Consider the following 17,857-nt stretch of genomic DNA (forward strand, 5'->3'; position numbering starts at 1 on the left):
ATGGTAAAGAATCTGCCTGCACTGTGGGAGACCTGGGTTCAGTCCCTGGGTTGGAAGATCCCCTGGAGGAGGGCATGGCAACCCACTCCAGTGTTCTTGCCTGGGGAATCCCCATGGACAGAGAAGCCTGGTGGGCTACAGTCCATGAGGTCACAAAGAGTCAGACACAACCAAGCGACTAAGCACAGCACAGCACAAGGGAACTCAGAAGTCTTCAGAGAAGAGAAGAAGCTTGAGGGAAGTCTTCAGGGAAAAGGAGTCCTACCGGTGAGCAATGTCCAGCAGAGAAGAAACAAAGTGATTATAAAACAGCACAGTAGTCAGTATGGTATCAGTGCTATAGGATGGAGGAACCCAAGAGATGAGCCTGGAGAGACAGACCTGGCTCTCCTGCTGAAAGGCCTCACTGATCACACTAAGGCCTGTTTACTTATTCATTTTCATTCTTCATTAGCTTTTGTGGAATATGTGTCATAGGCACATGGTATAAAATTTGTAAAGTATGAGAAGTATTTAGAGAATATTAAACCTTCACCCTTTCTCTACTGCCCCCACTACATTCCTCTTCTTGAAGTCAGTTGCTGTAACTGGTATGCTGAGCATCCTTCTAGATCTGTTTTCTGTGCATTTACAAGTATATGTGTCTGTATTTCCCACACACGGGTGGTGTATGATATTTTCTGTCCCAATACCTTGCTTTTTTATTTGGATATTTATTTTACTTATTTGGGATGTGGATGTACCAGAATTCATTGAGTTAATCCCATATGGAAGTAAGTTAGATCATTTCTTGCTGTTTTTGTAGTTGTTCAGTCACTGTCACATCTGACTCTTTTTGACCCCATGGACTGCAGCACGTCAGGCTTCCCTGTCCTTCACAATCGCCCGGAGCTTGCTGAAGCTCATGTCCATTGAATCAGTGATGCCATCCAACCATCTCATCCTCTCTTGTCGCCTTCTCTTCCCTCAATCTTTCCCAGCGTCATATCTAGTCTTTTGCTATTGTAAACTATACTGCAACAAATATCCCTGTATGTATGTCCATTTGAACATGGAAGTATTTCTACAAACTCCTAGGAATGGGATTTTGGGGTCAAAGAGTGTGAGTATTTTCAGTTTAAGTAGGTAAAGCCAGATTGCTATCTGTGGAGGCTGTGCTGATGCCTGTTTCCTCACACCCTGGTGGGCAGAGAGTATCCTTCAACTTCTTGCTGTATTAGGTTGGGGCTTTTAGGCTTTAACCTGTAAATGATGATAAGTCACTGGGAGGCTTTTAAGCAGGGGAGTGTCACAATCAGATTTATATTTCGGAAAGATCAGTTGGGCTGCAAATTTGTAGAGGCAAAGACTAGAGTCAGAGACACCAATTAAGAGGCTTAGGCAAGACAGAATTGTTGGCAGCTTAGATTAGGCTCTTGGCTGTGGAGACAGAAGGGAATGGATATTGAGATAGTGAAGCTGTAGGTTCTATAGGACTGATCAGTTTAGGGGTGAGGGGGAGTGAAGATAGCTTTAATCAGCAGTTCCATTCATGGGACTTCCCTGGCGGTCCAGGAGTTAAGACACTGCTTCCACTGCAACGGGTGCAGGTTCGATTCCTAGTCCAGAAACTAAGATCTCACATGCTGCAAGGCAAGGCCAAAAAAATTAAAAAGTTCTGTTCACATGAGCCATGTGTGCAACATCAGCATTTTCTTTGTAAATTTAAAGCTCTCATGTCCATATTAATATTTCCTAATCCTAGAATATCAGAAGTAAAAAGATACTAACATTCTTCAGTTGGACTTAATATTTGATGGCTCCTAATATTCTCCAAACTCTGTTTTTTTTTGTATTCATACTGTTCATTCAGCATCCCATGTGGAAGTGAAAGTGTTAGTCGATCACTTGAAAGTGTCCATCTCTTTGTGACTTCATGGATTGTAGCCTGCTAGGCTCCCCTGTCCATGGGGTTTCCCAGGCAAGAATACTGGAGTGGGTTGCAATTCCCTTCTCCAGGGGATCTTCCCAACCTAAGAATCGAACCCAGGTCTTCTGCATTGCAGACAGATTCTTTACTGTCTGAGCCACCAGGGACAGCATTCCATATGCAGTAAAGTAGCTTTAAATTCTAGACTTGAATATAGTTTATTTATAAAGTCTTTCATTATGTATTCCCTTTGCTCTTGTTTTTAATTGGAGGAATATAACTGCTTTACAATGTTGTGTTAATTTCTGCTATACAACATCGTGAGTCAGCTATAGTTATACATATGTCTCCTCCCTCTTGAGCCTCCCTCCCAACCTCCCCCCATCCCATCCTTCTAGGTCATCACGGAGCACCAAACTGAGCTCCCTGTGCTATATAGCAGGTTCCCTCTAGCTATGGTTTTGTGTGTGGTTCTTCTGATACTTAGAAATATTTGTATGTAATAATGTATAATTTAAATTCTATATAATATGTCTATAATTTTATGTTTAATTAATGTCTTTTACTTTCTAATGAGTGGTGTTTCCACTTCCTCCCTATCTTTTTTCCTTTTCCTTTTCTCTCTCCTATTAGCCCAAAGTTGTATTTCTAAGTGGCTATCTTTATATATATAAGTATCCTATATTTCTATTACCTGGGTTTTCAGCTTTGAATCATGCCTCTGATTCCTAGCTTGTATAAGTGATACAATTAAGGCACCCACACTACTCATCTTCTTGCTCCTTCCCCTTCTATGCTAGTTGTATCATTTCTGCATCGTCAGGGCATAAGCATTGACATTCTGATCTGCCACTCTAAACTTTTTTGTTTTAGTCTTGATTAACCAGAGGGTTAACTGCATATTCACTGTTCACCATCAGTTGTTTTGCTGTGGTTTCCCAATCATTTTTTGGTTGACCAAAGTTTCTTCTCCAGTAATTTCCTCCAGGGCCCTGGGAACACTTATCCTTAAGCCCTTGCATATTCAGAAACAATTTTCTTAGCAATTTTCAGGAGGTTTCTTCAGGACTGTGTTTTTTGTTGATATTTTTTGAGATCTGCCTCCGGTAGGCTGTTCCACTTTTCTTTCCCTGACTCCGTTGGACATCTCCCTTATATGTCTTCTGCTGGATTTCCACCCGGTCTTCCACAATCCTACAGTCTTACAGCCTCCTAGAGTTTCATCTGTCTGCTTTTGGCAGTCCTTACCTCCACATACTTTTTTGAGACTATAGGTTTTATCAACCTCAAGTTCCACTAACAATGGAATTTGCTTTATTTTTTCTTGTTTACTTAGTTGGTTTTGAGCATATCCAAGAGGGAAGAGGCAAATTACCGTTTAGGCCACTGTGTTTAAATAGGAGGTCCTTTAATTATATTTAAATGTGTGACATAATAGTATAAAAGCAAAGAACTTGTGATTTGAAGTTAGACACTCCTGGCTTCTAAACCCTACTGTTTACTGTCTGATAATGGACAAACTACATTTCTTCTTTGACTATCAGTGTTCTTATCTCTAAAATAGAGATAATTCTTATAACTATTTCATATTGTTGTGAGGAGTGAGGTAATACCTATATAATAAATGGGGGCCTAGCATAATGTTTTGCAAATAGTGGGTGTTCAGAAGGGTAACATTGTAACATTTCATGGATCTCCTGGCATACCTGTCATTCACAACGACTTTAATCTTCTATGACTGCTGCTGCCACCGCTAAGTCTCTTCAGTTGTGTCCGACTGTGTGTGACCCCACAGACGGCAGCCCACCAGGCTCCCCTGTCCCTGGGATTCTCCAGGCAAGAACACTGGAGTGGGCTGCCATTTCCTTCTCCAATGCATGCAAGTGAAAAGTGAAAGGGAAGTTGCTCAGTTGTGTCTGACTCTTTGCGACCCCATGGACTGGAGCCCACCAGGCTCCTCCGTCCATGGGATTTTCCAGGCAAGAGTACTGGAGTGAGGTGCCAACGCCTTCTCTGACTAGCATTATGTAATTACCACTCACTCAGCATTAATGGTGATGTTGCCCCCGAAGCTGTCAAGGAGACCCTCCAGTACTCTCCCACCTCACCCATCATTCTATCCAGAGCAGCAGTGCCACAGGAGAGGGAAAGGTTAATTGCTCAGAAGCCCTGAGAGAACACATCCCTCCAAATGGTGGGGGTGAGGGGAGGGGTAGTACTTGAGCAGAGTCCATCAGGAAAGGCAGGATTTCTTCAGGGAGAGGTGGGAAGGCCCAGAGCTAGACCTGGATTCTGGATATTACTGTATCTGGATTCTGGGTTCAGGGGTTTGGTGGGTGGGCATGGGATTTTGTCACCCCTAACAAGCCTGAGAAACCAAGTGGCCGGATTCCCATCACGGCAGCTGTGGTTAAGGCCCGAGGAGACTGGGACATCAGATTGGAAAGAGAGCCTAAGGCACCTGTAGTTAAGTTCTTGCTTTTGTCCGTGTGTTCCCAGGTCCAGGAGTCCCAGGCAACCATAGCTCCTGCACCGGCCGGCAGCAGCTCTGATCCAGCCTCTGCTGGTCACAGCACCTCTAGAAGTCAGGGCATCATTGAGCCCATGGATGCAGAAACCCAGGAGGACAGGAGAATGTCTGTTGACCAGAAAACAGGAGGTGAAAAGAATACAGAGGTGGACAGGAAGATGCAAGTGGACGGGAGGACACAGGGAGACCAAACAGAAGCCTCCCAGTGGACTCAGGCAGATAGGATGACACAAGTGGATGTTGTGATGCAAGGAAGTAGGAGATCAGAGTCGGACAGGAATTCCCAGGAGGACGTGATGGCACAAGGAAGGGTGGGGACGCAGGCAGAAGAGAGGACCCAGGAAGATGGATGGGTACAGCAAGATAAGGGGACACAGTCAGAGGGGAGCACTCCCTCAACCACGAAAGGTCATTCAGAGAAGGCGTCCATGACCAGTCTCAGCCCACACTCCAGAGCCCCCAAACGCCCACCTTCGGAGGATCCTAGGTCTCCTCAGGTTATTGAAGGCTTTGGACAGAGCCAGGACGAGTTCTCTGTCCCAGACAAACCAGGTTGTGTGCTCACATCTGACAAGACACCAGGACCAGCCTCTGGGAACCAGGAGGAAGCTGTGCTGGGTCCCCTGGTGGGGGGCCTCGCTCCCAGGGCACAACTGCCTCCTGAGGTCCGTTCGGAGCCGGTGGGAGGAGAGCGCTCTGGAGGGCTGGAGTGGTCCACTCCGGGGAGGGACAAGCCAAGGGAGGGCCTGTTCCAGGGTCCGAGGGAGGAAGAGCTGGGAAGAGTGCCACCTGCAGCTCTGGGTGGCCGTCCTCCAGGGGGCTTAGGCCCTGAGGGGCGCCCCCTGCCCTCTCCTCCTGAGGCTGGCCTGACTCGTCATTCCCAGGAGGGGCTACCCAGCACCCCAGCTTCTCAGCCCAGGAGTGCAGCTGCCTTCCCGCCCTCTGAAGACAAGACCTTGCTGAGCTCTGCTCCCTCACTGCACCTGGGGCCAGGGACAGCCAGCCCGAGTCACCCTCCAGAAACTGTGGCAGCAAACAGCGAAGGGCCCTGCGCCAAGGTGCCAGATGCGGACGGGAGGACTTCGGGTCCCCGGACCTGTGACCCCGGCCTCATAGACTCCCTGAAGAACTACTTGCTTCTGCTGCTAAAGCTGTCCAGCTCAGAAGCAAGTGGAGGGGGCCCGGAGTCTCAGGGGGAAGCTGCCGCTGGGCTTCCGGCGCCCCTGCCCACCCTGGCCCCCACCATAGAAGTCGCTGGACTGAGTCCGCGAACCTCACGGCGCATCCTGGAGCGCGTGGAGAACAACCACTTGGTGCAGAGCGCACAGACCCTCCTGCTGAGCCCCGGCACCTCCCGCCGTCTCACTGGCCTCCTGGACCGCGAGGTGGAGGCTGGCCGGCAGGCCTTGGCTGCTGCCCGGCGCCCAGGCCCCAGCCCCCTCTCGGTCCCCGCTATCGTGGTTGGTGAGGCGGAGGGCCCTGGGCTGGCCTCAGGAGGATCCAGTGAGGGTGAGGGACAGCTTCCCCTTGAGGGGCCTGGCCTCCTGGAGGTCTCTCGGGAAAGCAGCATGGGTGGGCTGCTTAGGGAGGAGGGTGGTGGGCAGGCAGCCCCTGGGCAGGGCCTGCTGTCAACCGAGAGCAGAGCCCAGGAGCCCTCCCCAGAGGAGGAGGCCCCGGGGGAGGCGCTCCCCGCGGCGACGCCCGAGGAGCTGGCTCTTGGGGCCCGGAGGAAGAGATTTCTCCCAAAGGTAAAAGCTGCGGGAGATGGAGAGGGCACCAAGCCTGAAGAAAGAGAGAGCCCCTCAGTCTCCCCCAGGGGGCCCAGGAAGGCCCTTGCACCTCGGTCCCCAGGGACTCCTGGGCGCGAGAGACGCTCCCCGACTCAAGGCAGAAAGGCAGGCATGCTGGAGGTGCCGCGGGCAGAGGAGGAGTTGGCAGCAGGAGACCCAGCCCCCAGCCCCAAAGCTGGCAGTCTAGATGCTGAGCTGGCCCTGGAGGAAGGCAATCAGGATGCTCTGGCCAAGTCCAGGAAGGCCAAAGACCTGCTGAAAGGTGAGTACTAGATATGGCCTCCCAGGAGAGGATGCTGCTGGGTCACCTGCCTGCTGGAGACCTGGTGCACCTCTGTAAAGGTATTCCCATGTAATAATCCCACAGGCTGTAGAATCAGAAAGGCTTAGTTTTTGCCCTGGCTCTGTGGCTTGGAGCTGATAATAGGACCAACTTCATAACATTATGAGGTTAAATGGGATAGAATAAATCAAGGGCTCGGCCTGGGGCCTGGCTTCAATAGCATCCTAGCTCTAGCATCATCATCTTCGTTGTCACCACCATCATCCCCTCTTTGCAGACTCGTCCCACGAGTACAGAGTGGTACAGACAGGACTCAAATGCAGGGTCCTAGGGTTAGGAGCCCAGGCTACAAGCTGAATGTCCTCTCTTGACTGCTGTCTTTGGCCTCAGCTGTGAGGCTCTGCCTGGCCTGGAGTGGGGGCGCACGGCCGGGTTTTTTCTAGCAAAGCTGTGTGCTCTGAAGTCAGAGCAAAGGCCTCAGAGACACAGGTGTGGCGGGGGTGGGTGAAGTGATGGGTGTGTGAGGAGACTTGAATCCTGTTTTCTCTCAGCCTGTGCACCAATGACACCCAGGGAAGCGGGGGCAAGGCCAGAGAGGGCGTAGGACGGCAGGGAGAGGGCTTACTCCTTTCCACTGTGCCCTTGCTCCCAGCCCCACAGGTGATTCGGAAGATTCGGGTGGAGCAGTTTCCTGACGCCTCGGGCAGCCTGAAGCTCTGGTGCCAGTTCTTCAACATTCTCAGTGACTCGGTCCTGACGTGGGCCAAGGATCAGCGCCCAGTGGGCGAGGTGGGCAGGAGGTAAGCCAGCTGGGTGTCACCCCCACCTGGCCCCCTAAGACATGGCAGCAGTGATCACGTCGGGGCATTGTCCCAACTTTGGATCCACCTTCAGTTAATCCTCATAGTAACCCTGTAAGGGAGACTCTAGTACTCCCACCGTAAAAAGGAGAACATTGAGGCTCAGAGATACTAAGTCATTTGCCCAGAGTCCCACAGCCAGAGTCAGGATCGAAAACCTGGCCTGTGTGATGCAGGCCTGGCTCTGCCCAGAGCTCCTGGAGCCTGTGCCCACAGAAGCCTCTGACAGTGGGGTCTGAGGACCCTCAGGACACAGTCTGGCCTGGGCTGTGCCATGGTGATGGCCTCAGGGGGAGGGTCTCCTCTCTGCAGTGCCGGGGATGAGGGGCCCGCGGCCCTGGCCATCGTGCAGGCGTCCCCCGTGGACTGTGGCGTGTATCGATGCACCATCCACAACGAGCACGGCTCAGCCTCCACCGACTTCTGCCTCAGCCCCGAGGGTGAGTGTGACCCTGCCCCCTCCGCCTGGTCTCTGTTCCATGGAGGACGGGGATAGTTACCTTTGCAGAGGTAGAGCTCTCTGTGGGCATGCCCACCTGAGGACAGTGACTTCCTCTGCTTTTTCTCCACACAGTGCTGTCAGGATTCATCTCCAGAGAAGAAGGTCAAGGTATGGTGCCCCTCACGGGGAGGAATGGATGGGCCTGTGTCCCTAGGCCTGCCTCTGCAGGGGTTCTTTAAAGACTTGGTGGTGGTGGTTTAATTGCTCAGTCGTGTCCGACTCTTGGGACCCCATGGACTGTAGCCTCCCAGGCTCCTCTGTTCATGGGATTCTCGAGGCAGGAATACTGGAGTGGGTTGCCTTTTCTTTCTCCAGGGAGTCTTCCCAACCCAGGAATCCAACCCAGGTCTCCTGCATTGCAGGCAGATTCTTTACCAACTGAGCTACAAGAGAAGCTTGGAATCTGATCCAAATGCCACATTCATCTCCACATACAGCTACCCTTTCCTCCTAGTTTAGCATGTGGCTTGTGGAGGAGGTGGAGGGGGACAGCTGTTTCAGAAGTTGAGGGGGGAGGAAGGGCTAGAGGGCCATCCCACAAGGAGTTCACTCAGCCTGTGCCCTCTCCCCTCATCAGAGCCCTTGATCGAGAGCAGGACTGGCTACCAGGGTACTTCTCCCTGCCGGTTTCCTCCCTGGAGTTTCTCATAGGAGTCTGTGAATTCCTGCATGAGACCCACATGGGGAGCCTGCTAAAAATGCAGTTACCTGAGCCCTGCTGCAGACACTCTTAATCACAGTCTGGGGAAGGACCTAACATGATTGCATGTCAGTAGACACCCTGGTGATTGTCATACACCCTGAAGTTTGACAAACAATTTGAAGGCACAAATATTAGAGGAAGAGTTTGGGTTGCTCCTGCAAAAGACACATTAAGGATTTAGGACTTTGAAGGCAGCTGGTGATGGAAAGATTTCTAGAGCTTCATGAATTCCTTCATTCATTCACTCCTTTACTCATTCATTCAATTAGTACTTTTTGTTCAGTTATCAAATCAGTTAATATCAGTTCAGTTAATATCAAATATAACCTTATGCCTAAAAACAAATAATACTTTGTTCTCATAAAATCAGATTTTCCTGTCTTGTAAGTGTTGGTTTATTTGAATTAGGAACCATTCAGTGCTTTTGGCTAACATATCTTCTTTTTTTTCCTATTTAATATTTATTTATTTATTTGGCTGTACCAGGTCTTAGTTGTGGCTTGTGGGGTCTAGTTCCCTGACCAGGGATCGAACCTGGGCCCCCTGCACTGGGAGCATGGAGTCTTAGCCACTGGACTGCCAGGGAAGTCCCTGACATATCTCTTAAATCTGTCAAGTGTATAATAGTTGCTCATCCCTCACTTGTTTTCACTCCTTACCATTTACTTCGTGAAGTCACTTGATGTGTAGAATGTCTTCCATTTTGGATTTTGTTGATTGTATCACCATTTAACATGTTGCTTCATTGATGGACTTCCTCTAAACTGGTTATTAGGTTGAGGTGCTCAGGTGCAAATTTGGGGGAACATTTCACAGGTGAGCTGTGTGTTTCCTTTTGCCTCCAATCTTCAGGCACATGATATCTGTTTGTTTTAGTAAAACTAAGAATGATCACTGAGTTTATTCACATGTTTTCTGCCTGATCTATCCCCTTTAAAGTTAAAAAAAATAAACAGGAATTCTCTGGCAATCCAGTAGTTAGGACTTGACTCTTTCACTGCCAGGCCTGGCTTCAATCACTGTTAGGGGAACGAGGATTCCCACTTACTGCAAGGCACAGTTTAAAAAAAAAATTAAAACTGTATCTGATACAACTCCTGTCATTATCGAGGAGTTTTAGCAGTCACTGATTATTACCTCAATCCTTTATCTCCTTAAGGTTTAGAACATGGAGTATTTTAATTCTGTCATTTCTTCTTTATTCACTAGCTAACATTTTTCAGTAAAGAGGAAATGTTTATTTGGTAATCCTGATACATATAGGTCCAACAAAAAAATGAATGGAAATTACTTTCTTTTCCCTCTTGCTAAGCTTTCAGAAAAATGAATTAGAGCTGTAACATCTTCCACAGGTCACCAATAAGGGTTTTTTGTTTTTTTCCAGGAGGAAGGTTTTTTGTTTTTTATAATTATGAAAGTATGGATTTTAACACATTTGAATGTTCAGTACTTTGCAGTTATTCTTTTTGTTAGTAAAATTGTCTCTCTCTCTCTTTTTTTTTTTTTTTTTGGCCAATGGAAGCCCCTTCAGGTTGGCTCATGTGTTCTTGTGACAAGCAACCAGTTGTTTTCGATACTTCACTTACTTTCTGATCCATAGATGTTTCTGGTCAATCCAAGACACTTCCTGCCATTTGTTCAGGGAATTCTGGTTCCTTTTAGTGGAAAATAGGCTTCCCTCATAGCTCAGTTGGTAAAGAATCTGCCTGTAATACAGGAGACCCTGGTTTGATTCCTAGGTTGGGAAGATTCCCTTGAGAAGGGAAAGGCTACCTACTTCAGTACTCTGGCTTGGAGAATTCCATATAGTCCATGGGGTTGCAGAGTCCGACACAGCTGAGTGACTTTCACTTTCACTTTAGTGGAAAATGGTATTTAGTGATCACAATTTGAGCACTAGGAGTACTCATTGCTATTGGATTGGTCTCAAACTTTTTTTTTCAGTCAAACTTGTTAATTGAGATGGAATCACTTATTCACTTGATCAAAACACCAAATTCTAAAACAGACTAATCCTGATAGTCTGTATTGATAGCTGCTTCCTCAGAAAACCCCTGCCTTCCACAGACACAGGCTGAGCCCTTATTTTCTCACACACAAGCACTGTTGAATGACCGAGGGTTGCATAACTACAGGGTCTGCCCTCAGGAGCTCACAGTCTACCACGGACCCCACAGTGCACCCCCAAAGAGCAGTAATGGACAGAGTGAGTGTATCAATTCCAGGCTTTTCCTGCCCTGTGGACTCTGCATCAGTCAGGGGGAGCTTCTATAATGTGTATTTATGTATTTGTTTGGCTGCTCCCTGCAGCATGTGAGATCTTAGTTCCCTGACCAGGGATTGAACCCACGTCCCCTGCTTTGGAAGCGCAATCTTAACCCCTGGACAGCCAGGGATGTCCTGAGGGGGAGTTTCTAGTTTTTTCACACTTTTCCTGTTCCCTCCAGTTGGAGAAGAGATTGAGATGACCCCCATGGTGTTCGCTAAGGGTCTGGCTGACTCTGGCTGCTGGGGGGACAAGCTCTTTGGGCGCTTGGTGAGTGAGGAACTTCGAGGGGGTGGACACGGTTGCAGCCTGAGGAAGGCCTCCCAGGCCAAGGTCATCTACGGGCTGGAACCCATCTTCGAGTCAGGCCGTACGTGCGTCATCAAGGTGTCCAGCCTGCTTGTGTTCGGGCCCAGCAGCGAGACTTCTCTCCTGGGCAGAAACTATGACGTCACCATCCAGGTACTGTCCCATGCCCCTGCCCCCGCTTCCACCCTCTCATCCCTCCCCTTCCCAGCCTGGTCCTGTTGGGAAGCCCCATATGGAGGTGGATGCCATCTCAGTCTCTGCTTTACCTTGAGGAGAGCCTGAGATGTAGTCCAGGCTACATCGTTGGGACCATAGTCTTCAAACTATTTTTCACCAGAAACCTTTTTCACTTCCCTCAACTGTATCTTGCACAGAGAAGCCTTGTTTGTGAGGGGACAGGGGGTGACTGTGGGTGGGGCGGGTGCCCCACTTTCTGCAGCGTGGCCCCTGGGGCACAGCTACCTATCACGAGGGCTCTAGCAAACAGTTTGTAAACCACTTTGAAAACATGTCCAAAGCCTCTTGTTTTACAAATGAGAAAAATGAGGTGCAGATGAGGGAGGAGGGTAGGAGTGAACCCCACCTTCCCCAGGGCTGGGATCCTCCCTGCAGCCTCTAGCAGACAGCCTCCCACTTAGAGCAAGGCGTGACTAAGAGCAGGTATGCTTCTGTGCTGACCAGAGTTGGTTCTCTTCAACCCACAGGGGTGCAAGATCCAGAACATGAGCCGGGAGTACTGCAAAATCTTTGCGGCTGAAGCCCGGGCTGCTCCTGGCTTTGGAGAGGTGCCTGAGTAAGTGCACAGGGAGGGGGCCATGCAGTCTGACTTGAGCTCCTGCACAGAGACATGATTCACAGCCTGCTGGGTACCCCCTGAGTAATGGTCATGTGCAAATGGGCCCCCAGCTAGCCCCATGCTCAGCTCAATGGTTCCTCAATAGAATCTAGAAACAAAGACGTCAAGATTCATGGCCCACTTTAGAAAAGCTTCTGTTCTGGTCTCCAGTCTCCTCTCACCCACCTGAATTCCCTACCCCTTCTCCCAGTTTTTGCTGATTGTGGGGTTTAGGCATGGCAGGTTCTGGGCCTCTCTGAAGGTGACAGGGAGGCTAAACCATCCAGGGTCTAGTGGGCGTGGACAGTCTGGCTGAATCCTCTCAGAGGTATTCCTTTCTGTTTGTCACTTACGGGTCCCAGCCCCTCACTCAGGCACAGAGGCCTCCTGGGGCCAGAGCAGGGTTCAGCTCTCATCCCACTGACCTCAGAAGATGGACAGGACCCTGAAGGCATTGGGAAACTCCTGTCCTTGCTGCCCTTCAGGCTCAGAGCTGAGTTCCCTTTTTGGAAGGGTTTTCCTTTTGTGTGGAGTTGAGGTGGAGGGAGGCGCTCTCGGGGCACGGTCAGTCCTGCTCACCGCGGGGTGGCACTGTGCTTAGGATCATCCCACTGTATCTGATCTACCGGCCTGCCAACAACATCCCCTATGCCACCCTGGAGGAGGACCTGGGCCAGCCCCTAGAGTCCTACTGCTCCCGGGACTGGGGCTGTGCTGCGGCTCCTGCAGCGCCTAGCAGCTCTGAGGCCGTGTGGAAATGCCAGACCTTCCAGCACTGGCTCTATCTGTGGACGAACGGCAGCTTCCTTGTCACAGACTTGGCAGGTATGAGGGTGTGAGGTGGGTGTGTGCCTGTGCAGGAGAGCATGCGGAGGGCAGGGCACTGGTGTGCAGCACACTTCCGCATGTGTTCTTCTCTGCTTTCACAGTAACCTTTTAAAGTGCACTGGACAGAAACCACTTTCTGTGCAACCCTAGTACATACCAGACCCTCATGGAGCCTAGTCTCTTACTGAAATTGTGTTTAAAGGCGTATACTCCAGGCTCCACTTAAAAAATATATTATTTCAAAGACTATTTCATGGGATCTAATTCAAGCTGCATGACCACATTTTCAAAATCACCCTTCTTCCCTGTAGCTCTGCTCTGAACCTTCTTCCTCTCCAGCTTCCTAAACTCTCTTCTACCCTTGCACACAGAGCTTTATTGTCTCCTCCTTCTCTGTTCCCCCCTCAGTCTTTGGTGAGTGTGAAAGTGAAAGTCGCTCAGTCGTGTCTTACTCTTTGCAACCCCATGGACTATACAGCCCATGGAATTCTCTAGGCCAGAATACTGGCTTTCCCTTCTCCAGGGGATCTTCCCAACCCAGGGATCAAACCCAGGTCTCCCGCATTGCAGGCGGATTCTTTACCAACTGAGCAGTCTTTGGTAGTTTATTATTAATATTATGTAAGCAAACTTAGTCTCTCATACTTCTCTTTAGTCTGTTTCTATTTTTCCCATTATTCAGATTCTTCCCCAAAAAGGGAGGCCAGTAAGCGTGAATTCTCCTTCCTTCTTTGACGTCTCCTCTCCAGGCCTACACTCTTTAACCAGACCTGGCAAGAGAAAGGAAAAGATACAGTTCTGTCTACACACATTGGGGGATGCTGGGGATGTCACACATTATTGCATTTTATCCCTGATGTAAATAAGTGAGAAAACCAGGGCCAGAGATAGAAAACTGACTGTAAGTGTGCTTAGCGTTGGGGGTAAGCTGTACAATAAATATTTATATATAACTATAGATGTTGAAGGGCGAGCTAGTAACACATTAAACTGTTATTCACTCCATTTGTTAACTTATAAATTTTTCCTTCCCTTCTTCTTTCCTTCTTTTTTTCCATCTAACATTACTAAGTACTGAGAAGATAAAAATGTGAATTAGGAATACCCATTGTCCTCAAGAATTTATGATGAATATACCAATTTCTACAATGGGATAATAACATAATATAGTAGAAGGACTTGGAAATGAAAGAAAGTCAAGCCTTAAAAAAAGAAAAGAAAAAAAAAATTCAACCCCAGGCCTCTTCATTTTCTAGCTGGGTCTCTGTTTTACAGAGAAGAAAAGAAGCTCAGACAGATTACGTCTTTCATCCCTCTGAGCTTCCATTTCCTTTCCCTCTCTAAGAATAATAGTATCTTTCCTGCCTCTCTCTCAAACTTATTATGAAGATTCCATGAGACTGTATTTGGGAACGCCCTCTGCAAACCAGAGTTCTGTGCAAGTGAGGGATCATGAGTATTATCATGCACAATGGAATGTGAAAAATGCTGAAAGAGAAAAGACAAAGAAATGAATATTTATTGCATTACTGCTGTGCTTCAGACACTAAGTTAGGGTCTGACACATACCGTGATCGTCTTAATTCCCCTACAAGATGGGCAGCATGATCACTGGGTTTACTGTCAAGGATTAGAGATAGGAAGTGACTGGCCAAGCACACACGGCTCCAAAGCGACAGAGCCAAAATGGAAGTCCAGATCTGCCTGGTTTCAAGCCCACATCTGTGCTGCTCTGTCATCTACTGGCACTCAGGCCTGTTAGTGAGAGCTTGGCTCCTGGAGGAAGGCAGCTGGACAGAGTGCAAACAGGGAAAGGCGGTCACAGGCCTGATGCGTGATGTTAAGGTGCTGGGGTAGCCTGGCCAGGTGGGATGTGTTTCCTCCATCACTGTTTGCCCGACTCTGTCCTTCAAGGCTCTCTTAACCTTGGAGCCCGTCTGGCTGCTTGGAGTGCTTGCTTGCTGCCTTGATGAGTATGTGGAAGCTGGTCTTATCCATGCTACACTTCTGCCAGCCCAGCTCTGTTACACCTTTCCATTTCCACCTAGCTCTCTCTGTCCAGATGGGCTAATCTGTTAAGGAGGAGGCGAAAGTTTTAGCTAAAAGCCAGAGACTTGCCCAGTTTAGGATGACCTACTCTCACCCAGTAGAGACAGAATAGCTTAGTTGGAAGACTTGTGGGTCTAGGAATGATACTTTAATTCACAGTGGTCATTGTACACAGACCGTGCCCAGTTAGTAAATGAATGAATGTCTGACTCTGCTGAAGTTACTTAATTTCCTTACCTGTGAAAATGGAACTATTATTACTACTCATAATACAAATATACACACACTGCCCCTGAGACAGGCCAGGTGATGCCCAGTGAGAGGGAACCTGAAGATGTGCCTAGAGCTTGGCTTGTTCCCATCTAAAATGATACACATCTTGGAGACCTGGGGGTCCTAGAACTGCCCCAGGCTACCACCAATTCCCAATACTCTCTGTCTTTCTCTTTTCAGGGGTTAACTGGAAAATGACTGATGTGCAGATTGCTACCAAACTGCGAGGGTGAGTGCTTCTTGGTGACAGAATGCCCTCTGAGAGGCTGCTTGGGGTGTAAAATGTCAAAGTTCTTCTGGTTCTCCATCCCCAAGGTGCTGGACCTTGTGACTCAGTAGCCCTAGTTGTGCCCAAGGCCATGTCCTAATGTCTCAGGGACCTCTGCTCCCCATCTGCTACGGCCCTGACCCCAGATCTTGACCAGCAGCTCTTGCCACCCACACAGGAGCACCTGGCGTTCTGGGGTTGCAGTGAACCCGCTCCTCTGCTTTCTCACAGAGAAACCTTGTGGAGGTTCATCGGGGGGCAGATAAACAGGGCCTGTGAGTGGAGTGGGGACCTGGAGTCTGCAGTAATTTATGTTGATAAAGCAGAGCCTTCTCATACCAAGCGACATCCCACGTGATGAATTCCGTGGGCCAGGGCTGAATGAGGCCTCAGATTAAAAGTGAGGTTTTGGGTGCTGCCAGTTGAGGTGGACTCCTCAGCACCCCGAGGTAAGGTAAGAGGTACCTTGGGCATGACACCATGCCATGGGCACCCCACGGTCTGCCCTGAGGACTGTCTCTCTGGGTAGGACCCCACTCAGCTCTTGTGTCCTGCCGCAGGTACCAAGGCCTCAAGGAGAGCTGTTTCCCCGCCCTGCTGGACCAGTTCGCCTCCTCCCACCAGTGCAACACCTTCTGTGAGATGCTGGGGCTAAAACCCCTCAAGGGCCCAGAGGCCACCCACCCCCAAGCCAAGGCCAAAGGCTCCAAGAGTCCATCTGCCGGCAGGAAGGGCCCCCAGCTGAGTCCTCAGCCCCAGAAGAAAGGCCCCCCGAGTCCCCAGGGCACCCGGAAGAGTGCCTCGGGTTCCAAAGCCACCCCTCAGGCCTCAGAGGTGGTTGCCACCCAGTTATTGGGACAGTCTCCCATCCAAGAGGGAGCCTCCAAGGCCCAGGGCATGCGGTAGCCCCCACAGGAGGCTGGGGGCCTCCATCCAGCAGCAGACCAACAAGGAAGCAGCTCAAACCGCCAGAGATGTTCCCAGTACAGAACCAACTGGAGCAGGTGTGCCCCAGGAGGCTCCACCCAGGGCCTTTCCAAGCAGCCGCTCCTCACTCAGCTCCTCATCAGACACTGGGCGTGTGGCACCCAGTCCCGTGGCCTCTCCTGGTGCCATTGTCACCAGGGCTCCCAGGCCCCACCTCCAAGTGCCTGGCAGCCTGGCCATCCTTGAAGTTTACACTGGCCACTGCTGGGGCTGCCCTGAGTCCTCTGCATGATCTGCAGCCGATGTCCTGCCCAGACCCTGCTGCTAACGTCATGCTCTGGGGCATGTGGGACAGCATCTCCCTTCTCCCTTCACTTGGCTCTGATCTCTCCCTGCCCTCAGGGCTCCAGACTTCCTCTGCTCTGTTTGGCCTGGTGACTCTCAGGGTCTTTTCCTTCAGCCATTTTGCCTCATTTATCCCAGCTTATCTTGCCACTAACCTGTCCCTGAGCCCAAATGGGTCTCAGGGCCCTTCCAGGGCCTGTCCCCTCCTTGTGCAGTGGTCTTTGGTGATGCGTGTTCATGCTCAGCCTTTCCCTGCTGCTCAGGCACTCACTCCCCTGCCTCCCCTGCCCCCTTGCTCCCCATCCCCCATCCCTGGCTTTGAGCCCGATTGCAGCCTGTGCCTGCCTTTCACTGACTGTCCCCCTACCCAAGGGCTTCCTAGCTGACCCCCACCCTACCCACCACACCTCGAGAAGGAGCACATCCTCTGGCCTCACAGCCGCCACCCCCAGTACACCTGTCCCCTCCTCCCAGGCCCTCTGCTGTGAGGTGAGGGTTGCATCAGCAGCTGTGGCCAGAGGGAAGGCGTCGATTTTGTGAGACCTCGTACTCCTTACTGAAAGGAGAGGGAGTCACAGTGAATTCCACACTGCCCTCTTGACCGGGGACAGAGGGCTGGACTCTTCTCCAGAGGGAGTACACGTGGGAGTTCTGGGAAGAATGCAGCCCATCCCCATGTGGGGTGGACAAGTGTCTCTGTCTGGGGATTAGGACCCCTGCCTCCAACCTTCAGCTCTCAATCCTGGGCCTCCAGCTCTGGGCCTCAGTACGGAGGAGTTGTCCTCAGCCCAGCACCCTGGGTCCTTCCTGAGAGCCCTTCTTGAGGCCTGGGAGGGGGGAGTCTAGAGCTAGCCCAGTCCCCTTGGAATGCAATAAAGGCAGCCACTGTGCATCCAGCTCACCTCCTCTAGTGTGGTTGTAGGTGTACGGGGTCAGGGTCCCCTCTTCCCCAGGCAGGGTTTTCTGAGGACATCCTCCAGTCCCTGGACCCACTGGAAAGATAGATCCATGATTTGGCTCCTGGATTGACAGTCTCAGCCTTCCATGGCGACAGCCAAACAGTCTGTGCTTGTACCACTGGGAAGATGACTTGGGTCCCTGAGCATGAGGGTGCTTAGGCCTTTGGAACTGCTCCTTCATTTGGAAGAAGAATGCAAAGAAAGGAACCCAGGAAAGAAGA

General features: G+C 50.2%; 1 protein-coding gene across 3 annotated transcripts in view; it reads left to right on the forward strand.

Annotated features, from left to right (window-relative positions):
* ALPK3 (alpha kinase 3) overlaps positions 1 to 17,578 on the forward strand; it is a 53,197-nt gene extending 35,619 nt beyond the window's left edge. For 2 of the 3 annotated variants that reach the window (XM_059879281.1, XM_015459209.3), the window contains 9 exons: positions 4,409 to 6,491; positions 7,165 to 7,312; positions 7,685 to 7,812; positions 7,947 to 7,982; positions 11,025 to 11,305; positions 11,857 to 11,945; positions 12,589 to 12,812; positions 15,318 to 15,366; positions 15,966 to 17,578. In XM_059879281.1, coding sequence (XP_059735264.1) covers positions 4,409 to 6,491; positions 7,165 to 7,312; positions 7,685 to 7,812; positions 7,947 to 7,982; positions 11,025 to 11,305; positions 11,857 to 11,945; positions 12,589 to 12,812; positions 15,318 to 15,366; positions 15,966 to 16,311 — 3,384 coding nt within the window. In that variant the 3' untranslated portion in view covers positions 16,312 to 17,578. The other variant, XM_059879283.1, reaches the window with a different exon arrangement.
* Positions 17,579 to 17,857: the final 279 nt, after the last annotated feature.

This window comes from Bos taurus, chromosome 21, assembly GCF_002263795.3.
Source record: "Bos taurus isolate L1 Dominette 01449 registration number 42190680 breed Hereford chromosome 21, ARS-UCD2.0, whole genome shotgun sequence".
NCBI lineage: Eukaryota > Metazoa > Chordata > Mammalia > Artiodactyla > Bovidae > Bos > Bos taurus.